Raw genomic sequence first — 14762 nt, forward strand, 5'->3', positions numbered from 1 at the left:
ACCAAGCTCCATTCATTTCTACACAACTGAGCTACAGTACTAGCTCAATACACGGTCAGCTGTGGCGCTGTTTTTGGAAGGAGACGTGTTTTCAACCTCTGAACAACCAATTCAACTAAGCTTTGGTTGCAGATGTTGAAGCTCAGTTTAACCTATTAATATTCCCACTGCAAGCCAATTTCTGCACTGAAAATATCTGCACCATTTACATGAGATTTTGGACATTTTGAAAGGCGTTGCAGATTATTTGCAAGATCCAACCAAGATGTGTCACTGCAGTTGTGAAACTACTCCTGCAAGTAGTGACTGGCTGCTGAACAACAATAGCTAAGGTCCACAGGTTGCTAAAACAGGCTATACACAATCATATTAGTGCCAATTCATAACACATTTTTTCCAGGTTATCCAAAGAATATGTTTTAGAAAGAAAACAAAAACATATCCAATAGAATACCCGCAGTCTAAAAACTTCTCTTGCCTCTAGTTTGGCTCCTTTCTGTCATCAACTTACAAACAAAATGGACAATGTATGAATAAAGCTATGGATTGTGCCTCTGGTGTTTTTAATTCTCTTCTGTGTGTAGGGGCCTCACAAATCCCCCATGGTAGGCAAATGTTGATAGAGGTCTTGCAATGGTTTTCTCCTCTCCCATATGAACTCTTTAAGGGGTTAGCCATGTGCATTTGGTGCCTTAATAATAATCTATGAATTTTCATCAAGTGATTCAGCAGTCCTGCTACTTACTCTAGTGCTGTCGGCAGACTCTCTGTGATTCCTTGTTTACATGCACGAGTACTGATAAAGAAGAGGAACAGTAACAAAGATATGACTCATGCTGCTCACTCCCCATCACCGACAGAGAAAAGATGGACAAAAAGGGCAACACCATAAGGGTGCTGTCACACTGTGCATTCTTGGACCGTTTTTATTGGGTTTTTTAAACACACTGAAAAAATATGCGTTTTAAAACGCATGCGTTTCTGCATGCTTACCATACATTTGGCTGGTTTGAATCAGTTGTTCCTCATTTCTAAAAGTGTAAGCAGCTGTGAAATTTATTCAAACAAGCCAAATGCAAGGTAAACATACAAAAACGTATGCTTTTTCAGTGCGTTTAAAAGCGCACCAACAACGCAACGTGTGAAAGCACCCTAAGGACAGACAAGTGCTGAAAGGCTAAAAAGCTCTCAATGGAGATAAACAGGCACATATACATGGAAAGACATGTCTAATGAAAGAGGCTTATTCAAAAGTGTCCAACCCCTTTAAAATCAATAGAGCATCATAGGCAAATTAAAGGAAATGGTGCACTTATATACTCATACACTGAGTAATATTGTTGGTGGAAAAACAACAAACATATATAGAAAGACTAGTGTGAAATCACTATAGTAAGAAGCACAGAGCCCAAAAAGTTGTTACTTTATCTTTTCAGGCCCTAATGACTGTAGAAAGACTGATGTGTGGAAATAATCATAAGTAGTTCTCCCACTGTATTAGCTGCATATAGTAAGTAATGTCATTTGAATTACCTGCTTCTTATTAAAGGAAACCTACCATCAATGGATCTACCTAACAAGGTAGATCCGATGGTAGGTTCCTATAATTGGCCTCATTCCCATACTGTATCCAGTTTATCTAAGAGTTTAGTAAAATCTAAGCAAAACCTACCTTTCATTTATGCAAATCATCAGCAGTAGCTACGGCCGATCCCTAATGGAAGGTTTCCTTTAATTTCTAGGAAACATTTGGATCTAAAAGACACCAATGTCTATCAGCAATGACACAGAACATATATGCCAAGCACTGACACAGGCCTGAAGTAACGCTTTATTTTACTACAAAAGTTCATATACTGCTGTACACAGAATGGATGTCCCAAATGTCTATATATAGTACAAGAACCAAGAGGCTGCTTCAACGTTGTCCATGGTAGAATATCATAAAGTCAAGTGCTTATACTTATAGGTGGGGACACTGCACTTCATAACATCTTATTTATACCACTGTTTTGGTGCTAGTTCCTGTTTCTCCATGCTCACGTCTTCCAGCTCCTGCCAGGGCTTTAATTTGTGACCTGGCAACATGACCGTCTATAAAAACAGAAAAAACAATATTAATGTGATTAACGTATTGTGAGACATGATGAGGCGGAGACATTGTTCCCGTTATACTGACCTTTACAATGGGATCTTTTGGTGGTGCCCAGGATGGGACTATCTTGCCATGCAACCTCCACAACCCATATGGATTCACCATGTGACGCTCAAACACCAAGTATTCTAGAACATCCCGGGGCTCTTCACTACCACATTCCACCCGACCGAACCGATCATAGATGATTAAGGTCTATGAGCAATTCGTACAATGCTGTCATTACAAGGTGCAAACAATATAAGACATTGCAGTATTGACAATATAGAGATGCAGACAGTGTAAGATAGCAGTCCAAGAGATCTGTGTACCTATATCTATGTGTTTTGTTAGTAGCAGCAGGACTGCCAATATAAATTGATTCATATTGCAGGATTGTAGCTTGACTTCATGCACTCCTGTGTGATCTTGCAGCACAACTCCACCACTCTCTGTTGAGTAATGGCAGTAGTAGGCTTATGTTTAGATTTTAAAGGGGTTATCCGGGTTTAAAAAATTTCTTATGGCCGGGCTGAGGAGGGCTATTTAAACACAATAAACATGTACTTACCTCCTCCGGTGCTGCCGATGTCCCACAGTACAAGGGCGCACAGGGAGCTTCCGGCCGGCCGGAAGCTCCCATGCGCACCATCTCCCAGCGCTTACAACGCTGAGAGATAGGGACGGATGGGAGGAGCCGTCCACATCGCAGACCGGAAGCTCCCTGTGCGCGGCTTCCGTGCCCCTGTAAACAAACAGGGGCACGGATGGAAGGGACCGCGGCGCGGGACATCGGCAGCGCCGGAGGAGGTAAGTACATGTTTATTATGTTTAACTAGCCCTCCCCAGCCCGGCCATAAAAAAAAAATTTAAACCCGGATAACCCCTTTAAAGCATTTTCCCTTATTCTTACATCTCTTCTAATACCAAAATATTCCAACACCTGCAAATGAATTTTCTGTATCACCATATATTCTGCCAACTCATTTAATGGCCTCTACAAACCCTGCCTAAGGGTTACTCTCCAGATTTGTAAATGGCAGCAACCACCTCATTCTCTCTCCTGCTATCGCTATCTCTGTATCTCCTTGCTCTCCTAATCCGGGGCCCTCGAAAAGGAATGCACAAACTCCCAAACTGACACTGCCTCCCCCATTGCATTCTCTTAGGGCGGTCTCCACTTTACCCACAATCCCCAGCCCTACAAGACACCTGGTGCAGAAGCTAGCATCTCCTTCAGCCAATTCCATCTTCAGCCTCCCTCACCTTTTCATCTGTCAAAGTTCACTCCATCTGCATTTCTGCTCTCTCAATCCTCCAAGACATCTACCGATCCTGAGGCTCTGCCACTGCTTTTATTTACCACTTAAACTCCTGGCTTCCTCACTCCTTCTCATCCCAAATTCCCTCCATTAATATGGGTGACTAACATTCCCATTGAAATTGTTCATTCTGTTACCTCTAAACTCCTCTCACATAACTCCTCCTTTGGCCTCTTATAATGTTTCTCTACAGGCACTCGCAAAGAGGGCCATACACTAAACTTGAAGGGGGTAAAATATTACCCATGACTTACAAAGCCGTCCACAACCTGTCCCCTCCATATATTTCTGAACTTATCAGATTGCTTGTTTCACTCAAATACCATCAGCTCTTCAGAAGTTTTTGAGTGCATCCCCCCAACCAAGTGTCCACCAGCTTCCAAACCATCAAACATACCTGAAAATCATGTGTTTAGGCACAACTGCACTGCTCTGCTCCTTCTCGTGTCTCCATCTACCCTCCCATATAGATTGTGATCCCTCACGGGCAGGGACCTCCTTCCACTTGTTACAGATCTCTGTAGATCAAATTCATGGTGCTTTATAAATAAATAATGACAGCCATAGAGGAGAGGGGCTGCAGAGATCAAACAACAAAGCAGTTTGAGAAGACTCCCCCAGTGCTGCAGGTCCATCTACAATTCTGGAATATAAATGCATTTTTCACAGTCCTGCTATTACTAATAGCACATACATAAAGTTATTGTTACACACATCTCCAGGACTAACAATACAAAGCTGCAGACAGTGTTGGTTGACAGCTAATAATTTAAATATTACATTTCCAGCAAGAGCAGGAATATGGGCCTGTTGATGTCATAATCTGCAATGGAACAATTAACTATGACTGAAAACATAACGGTTTTTAAAATTATTCTGTTATAATATAGAGAGCATTTCCAGTACCTACCTGTTTACTGTGCATACGGACAGTCACTTGCCCATATAGATTTCCTTTCGTAACCATTTCTGGACACCGAACCTGCACAATTCTGGGTGGCTCTAAAGACTCTACAAAGGACCATCGTATTGTGCGATACCTGTTACCTCTCACCATCTCCTGAAACACAAAAATAAGAAAATAGGTTTCAAGGTTTGTGTAACATATATATCAGATCACATAAATCATAGACATACATGAGAACTGGTTACTTACAGGATAGCAACGCTCTGTCACCAATGAGTGAAACTTATGACGATCAAACCTTAAAATATAAGATTAGTTCATGTCAGCCAAAACATGCATAGAATTGTAATAGCACCTCCTGTCACAGCACGTCACATGGATAACGAAGCCAGGGCTTACTACTCCGCTTTCATTGAATCATAGCTTAGGTGCAGAGAGCACCTTATTGGGGTCATCTCTAGGTAAGTATAAGGGTTTGTTGTTTTCTTATTATAGACAAAGACAGAAATGTAACAGGGCAATTTTGGGGGCTACACCACACTATTACAAGTCCCTTTAGTTGGTTTAGTGTGCCAAGCTTACTACATCCAGAAAAGAGTCACTAACACAACTATACAAATATATGCAGAACCCCTTACTGTGTCAGACAGTTGTGCGCTTCAATGAAGATTTCCTGAGCTTCCCCTGGAAACGTCTTGGTGCTAAAATCTTCATCATAATTTTTGATCTTCCGAATACTGTGTGAAATCAAACAATAAAATGTATGTTAATAATTCAGAGAATGGCTATTCTTTACAATGCTGCAAAGTTTCAGGCACTAGTGGATCTAATAAAAAGGACATAAAACAATAAGGGTACTTTACACGTTAGTGGAATGGCTGTGAGATTAGGAGTAGCAGTAATCCGGCAGCCATTCCTCAAGCATCAGAAACAAACTGTAAACGTGGCCAGTGGGTAGTCACTTATTTGCTGCAACAGAAAAATCTGGAGCATAAAGGCATTTCCGCTGCAATCGTCAATCCCATACCAACAATGCTACTGTATTGCACTGTGACTTTGCTGAATGCAAATGCTGCACAGCAATTCTACAGGCAATGTCCCATGATTCTGAAACTGCCCCATGATATTAATGACAGCACATACGCCAACTGAGAAGCTGCAGTCTGTTTCAGCTGCTCTGTTCTCTGTTTCAAACCATCCTTGGAAAGAGTGGACAGACGAGCATCACCTTCTGGGGGAACATAGGCATCAAGTATTCCAGCTAGAAACAAAAAAAAAAAGAAGAGAATTAATGTGAAAGGAAATGCTGAATAACAATATTTTAATCTACATTATTCCAATCTCAATAAGCTTTATAATGTTGTGACTGCTTCAGTGGCCCCGTGTGGGGTGCATTTCAAAGTTAGGCACCAATAGATGTCCAATGATTGTAGGAAGATGAACTTGGAGCCTCCCCATGAGTCCAAAGAGTATTTGACTCAAGCCATCAATGTTTAAAGGGCATCTACCACCTGGATGAAGGACTGTATGCAAAATAGCCTGAGGGGCTCCAGGCTCCATAGGTGTTAATGAAGCCTAGAGCCCCTCAGGCTCATTTGCATACAATCTTTCATCTTGGGGGTTGATGTCCTTTAACATAGATAAAAATTCATGGAATCTCTTCCAAAATGTGGCTTTATGCCAGGGCAAAATCCACTATTTGAGGTGTTGTCTATGGCAAGACTGCCCCCTGTACTAGACTGAGTTTCTGTACCTGTGCAGGAGATGTTAATAGGACGTTCTAAGGTTTCTTGTGGCACCACAATTCCAGCAGCTTTGGCTTTTTTCGTCATCTCCTCCACTGTAAGTTTTTTTTGTAAATATGGCGCATTAAACATTCTCTTCTTGGTTCTTGCAGGAATAACTGAGATAGGCAAAAGCAAACGGGTAGGACTGAGAATTGCAGCAAGTGCCTAAAAGATAAAAAGAATGACAATGCTGTAAAAACAGACCTATCTATCTAATCTGTTACATCATGATAAACCAATGACACTTACTCATAGATCCAGGCACTGTGACTATGGTAATCTTCTTATATTTGGTATCCATGGCCTACTTACTTCTAAATGTTTTAAATTATGCTAATACGCCCCCCTCGGTGCTGCTGCTTCACAGGTTGTTACACTGTCTCCCCTCTGATCCCTCAACGCTCAGAGAAAAATCACTGCAGCAGAGAAAGTCTGAGCACACAGTGGGAGTGAGGGAAGTGCTCATTGCACAGTGTAACTGCCTGTTAAACCACACCACAGAGGGGCTCTGGTAAAGTCCCCCCAGAAACCTTGTGGTTCATTTGCATAATTTTATAAGTTAAATTTAGAAGGAAGGAGGCCATGGATAACAAATATAAGATTGAAATACCTCATCATGATTACCCACGCTTATCTCTGTGGGCTCAGCTTTAGAAACCTCTAGTGTTAAAGGGGTTATCCGGGTTTAAATTTTTTTTTTATGTCCGGGCTGGGGAGGGCTAGTTAAACATAATAAACATGTACTTACCTCCTCCGGTGCTGCCGATGTCCCGCGCCGCGGCCCGTCTTCTCTGTGCGCCGGTTTCATTACACCGGCGCACAGGGAGCTTCCGGCCGACCGGAAGCTCCCATGCGCACCATCTCTCAGCGCTTACAACGCTGAGAGATAGGGACGCATGGGAGGAGCCGTCCACATCGTGGACCGGAAGCTCCCTGTGCGCGGCTTCCGTGCCCCTGTAAACAAACAGGGGCACGGATCGAAGGGACCGCGGCGCGGGACAACGGCAGCGCCGGAGGGGGTAGGTACATGTTTATTATGTTTAACTAGCCTTCCCCAGCCCGGACATAAAAAAAAATTTAAACCCGGATAACCCCTTTAAGTTCCTTCTGGTCATAAACATTTTTGTAGTCAACATATTAGCCAGAAAAATAGTCAATCTCAAGCAAAAACTATAGAATTATGTCTTGTTGCACAGGGAAAGAAAAACAGATTGCACTCAGGGGGAAAACTTGTTCAATTTTGATATTTAGTCTATTTTACGGACATATTCCAGTCAAGTTTTTGTTCACACAAACTATTATCCATTTTTTTTTTACATACTGACATTAATTTCAATGGACAGATGTTACGCAGATCTGTGTGGAGGCTGTATAAAGCAGGTCCTATGGGAAGTCTATGGGAATATGTAAAATATGGATGCCACATGGATGTCATCTTTGTACTGTTTGTATTTGTGGATCAGTTTATCGGTAACACAATCATGTGACCCTTCAAGAGGCTAAAGCCCCATCGTTTGGCAGCCTTCCATTTTTTTGTGATGACACACAGGCCACAGAAACTGATCTGTTGTTTATGGCACAGGAATAGCACAAGTGTGCTGGTAGCCAAACATTGTTCCTCTAAAAGTAGTCTTAGGACCCTTTAATGGAAGGCTGATCTGTGTGTGTCAGATGCATTTCCCAGCCCAAATGCAGCTTGTATGAGCAGAACTCACAAAACTAGAGTGTGCAATGAAGCTGTGAAATCCAGTATCACTCCATCTGTACTGGGATCCTGGGGGTATGGTATAGTATAGCTGAGCAGGTCTGATGCTGGGACTTCCACTTATACAAGCTTCGGGGAAATAAACACCTGTCTTAAAATTCTTCCCCATCGGAAACGTTGTTCTAAATTTACTAAGAGGTACCGGCCTCATAGTATATCAAAAAGGGATCTCCGCCAGTTGTTTAGACCATGTCTAACTTGGCGGTAGAGTCGCATGATGTATCGAAACGTCAATGTTAAGGTAAACCTAGCTGATAGATCAAATCCTGTCATTTTCCTAAAAGCACACACCCAGAACGAAGTTTTTTTTTAGTAAATTTAAACAATGTGACTAAAATATGAAATTATTTAAATGGATCATGTGAATAGATGAATGGTGGCATAAAGTTGTCCACTTTCAGCAAATAATTGAAGTGCTTTATGTAATGAAAAGTTCTACAATTTTCCAATATAGTTTCTGTATCAATTCCTGACAGTGTTCTAGATCTCTGCTTGCTGTCCTGCTATAGGAAGCATCTGTATTTACTTCCCTGGTCATGTGATGTTACACAGGTGCATGAGTTGGTATCACATGGCTCTGATTACTCTCTGTGATAACAGCTCATCCAACGGCATAGTAAATGACCCCCACAGAGTTTTCCTCAGGGTGACCGCGTTTAAGGAATGTGATCTATGGCTCTCCACTTGTGGGAAAACTACAACTCCCAGCCTGTGAGGGGATGGTGACAGCCATAGCTTACAGGCCGCTGACACATATATATTGTATGTAAACTGCTCCTCTAAACATTCCTGACCAGGATCATCCTGCACGATCCTGAGAGAGGCCAATGTCATTGATGTCACAGTAATAGAGACATGCATGCCAGGAGATCATTGTCACTGTCCATAATGCATCCTGCTATTCTCTAGATGGGACACACGTGTGTATATACATATAGGCTCTAGGCCACTTAGGTCTCTCGTGTAGAACTAGAAGTCCCAGCACTAAGTCCTCTGTGTCACAGTGCACTGCTACTGCCATGTCACACCTCTCCCGCCAGGTAAGTCATTCTCTACCCCCTCAGCCCTGTCCCTGTGATGAATTCCCCCGGATGTATCACACTTTATACGTGTTACCTCTTATTTAACCCTCTACTTACAGGATCACCCAGCGCCCTCACAACCCTCATGGACGCCGCCATGATTAGCTCGCACAGAACGCCGGGAAGTCTCCCTGTCACGTGACCAGAGCTGTCAGCACGGGCCGACGTGTGGGCGGAGCTTCCAGCCAATCTCTGAACGGAGTCGGTGATTGGCTGATTGTAGCGTGTAATGGGAGACAAAGGAGACATGATAATAAGTCATAGCAGCACTGACTGCAGTAATGTCACCCGGACTGGAAACCCCAAGATACACAGAAAGATATGTAGATAGATAGTGAAATAGATTGATATATAAAACAGATGATAAATATATGACACAAAGTTGACATAAATAGATAATAGGTAGGTAGCTGAGTCTGTAGAAGAGATAATAGGGGTCCCCCAGCTTTTGTGATGCCAAGAGTAAAACTTGAGGAAGGGCTGTAACTACAGTGGTAGCAGCCAAAGCAGATGATATTGGGCCTGCAGTGTCAGGGGGCCCCATCATCTGACCTGTACCTAAAGAATGGACCATTATATAGATATTACGCTGCAGATTGTGTAGTTTAATGTGTATATAACATATATGTGATGTATATATGCTGTATATGTGTGTGGATCTGTGATTTGTATATGATGTATATATACTGTGTGTGTATATATGCTGTACATCTGTATATGGCACTGTACGTGTGTGTATATGTGATGTGTATATGCTCTGTATGTGTGCATATGTGTGTGTGTATAAATGTGTGTATATGAGTGAAGAACTATATGGACCGATTTGGCAAGCTCTGTGCAGCGCTGTGTAATCTGTGTGCGCTATATAAATAAAGGAATTATTATATGTTTATGTATATAGGTATATAAATGTGTGTGTATATATGAGTGTTGTAAGTGTATGGGGCCCTATTCAGAAGTTTGTTATTGGGCCCTGCCTCTCCTAGTAACATGCCTGCAGGTAGGTAAAATTAACTAGACAACAGATAAATATGAGACAGGCAGGATGGAGTTTGGCCAAAGCCAAACATTTGTTTGGAAAACGATAAAAAACTTATATTACACATAAGTTCTGTTTTATGCTGTATTAGAATTCTGCAAGGGACAATTTAAACTAGTTCCCCAAGCAATTGCTTTGGTTGCTTTATGGATACCTCCCAAAAATCCCATATTCAGCGCAACAGTCCACAGTTCCAGATTTTGGAGTCTATCCCTTCTTAAAGGACATAAGATATTATACTCTCTTCCAGGGTTGGTGCCAGCACTGGGCATACCTGGGCAAGTGCCGGGGCCCAGGGCTCCTGGGGGCCCATATAAATCTGTAAATAAGAAATCCATGGGTGTGAGGGGGAATTATATAAAATAACCATGAGGGGGCTGTTTGGTATGATAAAATAGGGAATATTCTAGGAAACAGGAGACTGTTTTAGTTTCTGAAATTTTATTGCCAACAACGAGTTCACTGCAAAGGGGCCCCTGAGTCTCTGTCGCCCAGGGGCCTACTGGAACTGACCTGCCCTCTTCCAATAGGCTTGGGTTATCCTATAGCTACACAAAGCAATGGGTTAGAAGACCAGTGACCTGTGGTAGGGGAGTGGGCAGGTCAAAGAAACAAAGCGCATTAAATGGTTTTAGGTTGGGGTTGGACACGGAAATCTAGGCATTATAAGTGTCTGAGGGGGCAGGAAAACTAGCATTTTAATGAAGGCTATGGAAAAGGGGACAAAATAATTTGGGGGCCAATAGACAATGGCCCAGATTTATTAACCCCTTCCCGCCTCAGCCCTTTTACGTTTTTGCGTTTTCATTTTTCACTCCCCACATTCAAAAATATGTAACTTTTTTATTTTTCCATGTACGGAGCTGTGTTACGGCTTATTTTCTGCGTAACAAATTGCATTTCATTGTAATGGTATATAATATTCCATACCGTGTACTGGGAAGCGGGAAAAAAATTCCAAATGCAGTGAAATTGGTAAAAAAACGCATTTGTGCCGTATTCTTGTGGGCTTGGATTTTACGGATTTCACTGTACGCCCCAAATGACATGTCTACTTTATTCTTTGGGTCGGTATGATTACAGGGTACCAAATTTGTATAGGTTTTATAATGTTTTCATACATTTAAAATAATTAAAACCTCCTGTACAAAATTTTTTGGGGGGATTTTGCCATCTTCTGGCGCTAATAACTTTTTCATACTTTGGTGTATGGAGCTGTGGGTGGTGCCGTTTTTTGCGGATTTTGATGACGTTTACAATGTTATCATTTTTGGACTGTACGACCTTTTTATAGAATTTTTTATTTTTTTTTAAATGGCAAAAAAGTGCCATTTTCGACTTTGGGCTCAATTTTCCGTTACGGGGCTAAACGCAGTGAAAAACCGTTATCATATTTTGATAGATCGGGCATTTTGGGACGCAACGATACTTAATGTGTTTATGATTTTTACTGTTTATTTATATTTATATCAGTTCTAGGGAAAGGGGGGTGATTTGAATTTTTAGGGTTTTTTTATTGTAATTTTTTTTAACTTTTTTTTAATTTTTATTTTTACTATTTTTCAGACTCCCTAGGGTACTTTAACTTAAGGGTGTTTGTACGATCCTATTATATACTGCCATACTACAGTATGGCAGTATATGTGGATTTTACTTCCCATATATTACAATGTGCTGACAGCACATTGTAATGAATGGGTTAACCCGAAGTAGCTTCGGGTCTTCGTGAGACCCGAAGCTACCATGGCGACGGATCGCCGTTCCCCGATGACGTCATGGGGAGCGACGATCCTCAGAAAGATGGCGGCGGCGATCTGCAGGAAAACACCCGTGATCGGTGCAGGCACCAATCGCGGATGTTACCGATAAGCCTTTGCTGCAATATGCAGCAAAGACTTACCGGCTATGGAGAGGGCTCGGCCCGCGAGCCCACTCCATGCGACCCTTGTCGCTCTGTTAGAGTAATGGAGCAGATGGCCGCGCATGACCGTTCTGCTCCGTTAATCTCTATGAATCTGACGGAAATTGCCGAGCACCGCGCTCACCGATCTCTGTCAGCTTCATATTGATTAACCGAGCAGAATGGTCGGAGGTACGTGGGACCCCATCGGACCCCTCGTTTTAATGATCTGTGGACATCTCATCACAGGAAGTATCCTGTGTTCATGTCAAAAAACCCATTTAAACAATGACTTGTTACGGGTGGGGATACACGGCTTCTTAATCTGTTTCCCAGTTTTGTCTCTATATATGCCCCACCATATGTGACCCGCATCTTTAAAAATGGGCCTGTGGGAAAGGACCTACAATCAGTCGCGTTTGCTCTACAATTGCTTTACAATTTTTCTGTATATATTCCTTTCTATGTTTAATTTAATCTGCACTTTCTATGGATCCTAAATTCTCTTATCTCTTATTTACTTAAGTACATATTTCTATAATGGGAGAATAGACAAGAGACTCTCAGGGTTCATAATACCACATTCCTCATATGTAACATCATATGTTTTTAGAAGGTTGGATGTAACACAGACTGGATGTCAGGCCTACCAGCAGCAGCCACTAAGGGTAATCACCCTGTGTCCAAGCCTGTGCTATAGTTAACTATAAACAATGTATAAAGCATCTATACACTAACAATGACAATACAATGCACCTCTGCAGAACTGTTACATTGTGCCAGAAACAGTAGTACAGAGCCCAAAATGGTGGTTCTTGAGAACAAATTTGCATAATTTTTTTAAATCCTATTTTTTATTTTTGTATGATGAAAACTGTTGACAGAAGAAAAAGTTTTCATATCACCAGATTTCAAGACTCCACAAGGCTGTGTTTAGGCTTGTTTTTTGTCAAACACATTGTCGTTTTTATTAATAATAATAATAATAATTCTTTATTTATATAGCGCACACAGATTCCGCAGTGCTGCACAGAACTTGCCAAATCGGTCCCTGTCCCCAATGGGGCTCACAATCTAATTAGCCTATCAGTATGTTTTTGGAGTGTGGGAGCAAACCTACGCAAACACAGAAGGAACATACAAACTCTTTGCTGATGTTGACTTGGATGGGATTTGAACCCAGGACCCCAGCACTACAAGGCTGTAGTGCTACCCACTCAGCCACCGTGCTTTTTGGTTTCAAAATGGAGTTCATCTTTTTTTTTTATCATTTATGTGCGGTGGTTAAACAAAAATTTGTGTATTTTAGGTATTTTTATTACTGTAGGGAACAAATATTGTGATAAACATATAGGCCAGGTGTTAATGGACATTTCATTACCAAATATGTTTTGTTTACACTTTACAATTTTAGTGTATTTATTTATGAATTATTTATGTATGTTTTATTTTTATTTTTTTATTTTCAAAAGAGTTTTATTGCAAGTCATAACAAATACAAATATAATAATGCAATGCTCACCAGAAGCAGATGTTCATTGGAAGAATAGAGACAGTATTCGACTACAAACACAATAGTATTCTAACAATGGACAGGCATGAAAAAACTAATCATACGTATAAGAATAAAGGGCAGCAACCCCTTAAGGGGGAAAACTAGCATCCCACCTCATAGAATAATGAATTGGATATTATTGGATAGCCAATAATTGAAAATAAGAAAGTATAAAAAAAGGAAAAAGAGAGGAAACTTGAGAAGACAGATAAAGAAGGGTGATCTGCATTACTATATTTTTTTTACTGAAAAAAATGTTGTAACTTTATTTATCTTTTTAGTTGGTCCCACATATTATCCTATGATTGCTTGAAAGGCAACCTATCAGACCTTGCCTCCGGTAGGGTTTAATAGCCAAATAATGAGGGCAGATAGCTATGAATGTGGCATCTAAAGAGTTAATACAACTAGGGAACAATAAGGGAACTCAACAAGAGAACTCGTTTCTTCCCTCTATTCATGAACAACAAATTGTTGAGACCTTGTAAAGCCAAAATGTTTATCTTTATATATTAGTACATAACAAAAAGCTTAAAAAGGACATCACCACTCTTTACTTGCTGTCGCAAGCGGCAGTCCATAGCGATCAATATCCACACCATTGATATTGATAGTTATGGACTGCCGCTGGCGATAGCAAGAAAAGAGTGGTGATGTCCTTTTTAAGCTTTTTGTTATGTACTAATATATAAAGATAAAAATGTTTGGCTATACAAGGTCTCAAGAATTGGGTGTGCATCTAAAGAGTTAACCATGCACTAACTGATCCTACAGTTACATGCTGCCACCAGGGGAAGGGAGCTTGTTAGGCCGTGGTTACAGGTTCAGCTAGCAGTCCGTTCATAATGCGACACTAGTGCACAGGGGCGGGCCTCGGCTGATCGCATATGCTTTTCCAGGGAAACGCATGCGCTCGATAACCCAATCTCATGCGTTTCTCTGAATTGCATATGTGTTTGGGCCGAGGCCCGCCCCCTGTGCACTAGTGTCCTGCTATGAACGGACTGCTAGCAGAACGTGTGACCGCGGCCTTAGGCAATGAATTACCCCAAGATCATGCCAATTTTCATCTAAAGAGTTAACCAATTAACGTCTTCATAGAAACTGAGCTGACTAATTAGGACGTGAATAGATAGCAAGCTGTTAATAAGTAATTAGTAATGGCAGTGGAAAGTTCAAGTTGCCCCAAGTCCTGTCTACCAACACTGGTATGTGCATCTGCTTATGACCATAGTACATCCATCTGACCTCATAACAGTGCAAATATATGG

General features: G+C 41.4%; 1 protein-coding gene across 1 annotated transcript; it reads right to left on the bottom strand.

The window, feature by feature from the left end:
* Nucleotides 1-1818: 1818 nt before the first annotated feature.
* MRPL45 (mitochondrial ribosomal protein L45) lies at nt 1819-9210 on the bottom strand. The gene is made up of 8 exons (XM_072111590.1): nt 9055-9210; nt 6117-6315; nt 5507-5624; nt 5002-5100; nt 4613-4661; nt 4367-4516; nt 2180-2350; nt 1819-2094 (listed from the first exon to the last, which is right to left on the bottom strand). Exons 1-8 carry the CDS (start codon nt 9094-9096, stop codon nt 1996-1998), a joined length of 927 nt encoding a protein of 308 aa, XP_071967691.1. The 5' UTR covers nt 9097-9210; the 3' UTR covers nt 1819-1995.
* Nucleotides 9211-14762: the final 5552 nt, after the last annotated feature.

Source organism: Engystomops pustulosus, chromosome 6 (genome assembly GCF_040894005.1).
Source record: "Engystomops pustulosus chromosome 6, aEngPut4.maternal, whole genome shotgun sequence".
Classification (NCBI taxonomy): domain Eukaryota; kingdom Metazoa; phylum Chordata; class Amphibia; order Anura; family Leptodactylidae; genus Engystomops; species Engystomops pustulosus.

Coding starts and splice junctions, on each gene's coding strand:
- MRPL45 (XM_072111590.1), bottom strand. CDS start 9,096: ATGGCGGCGTCCATGAGGGTTGTGAGGGCGCTGGGTGATCCT. Junction 4,662..5,001: donor GCGCACAACTGTCTGACACA/GTAAGGGGTTCT, acceptor TTATATTTTAAG/GTTTGATCGTCATAAGTTTC. Junction 4,517..4,612: donor TGACAGAGCGTTGCTATCCT/GTAAGTAACCAG, acceptor TTTGTGTTTCAG/GAGATGGTGAGAGGTAACAG.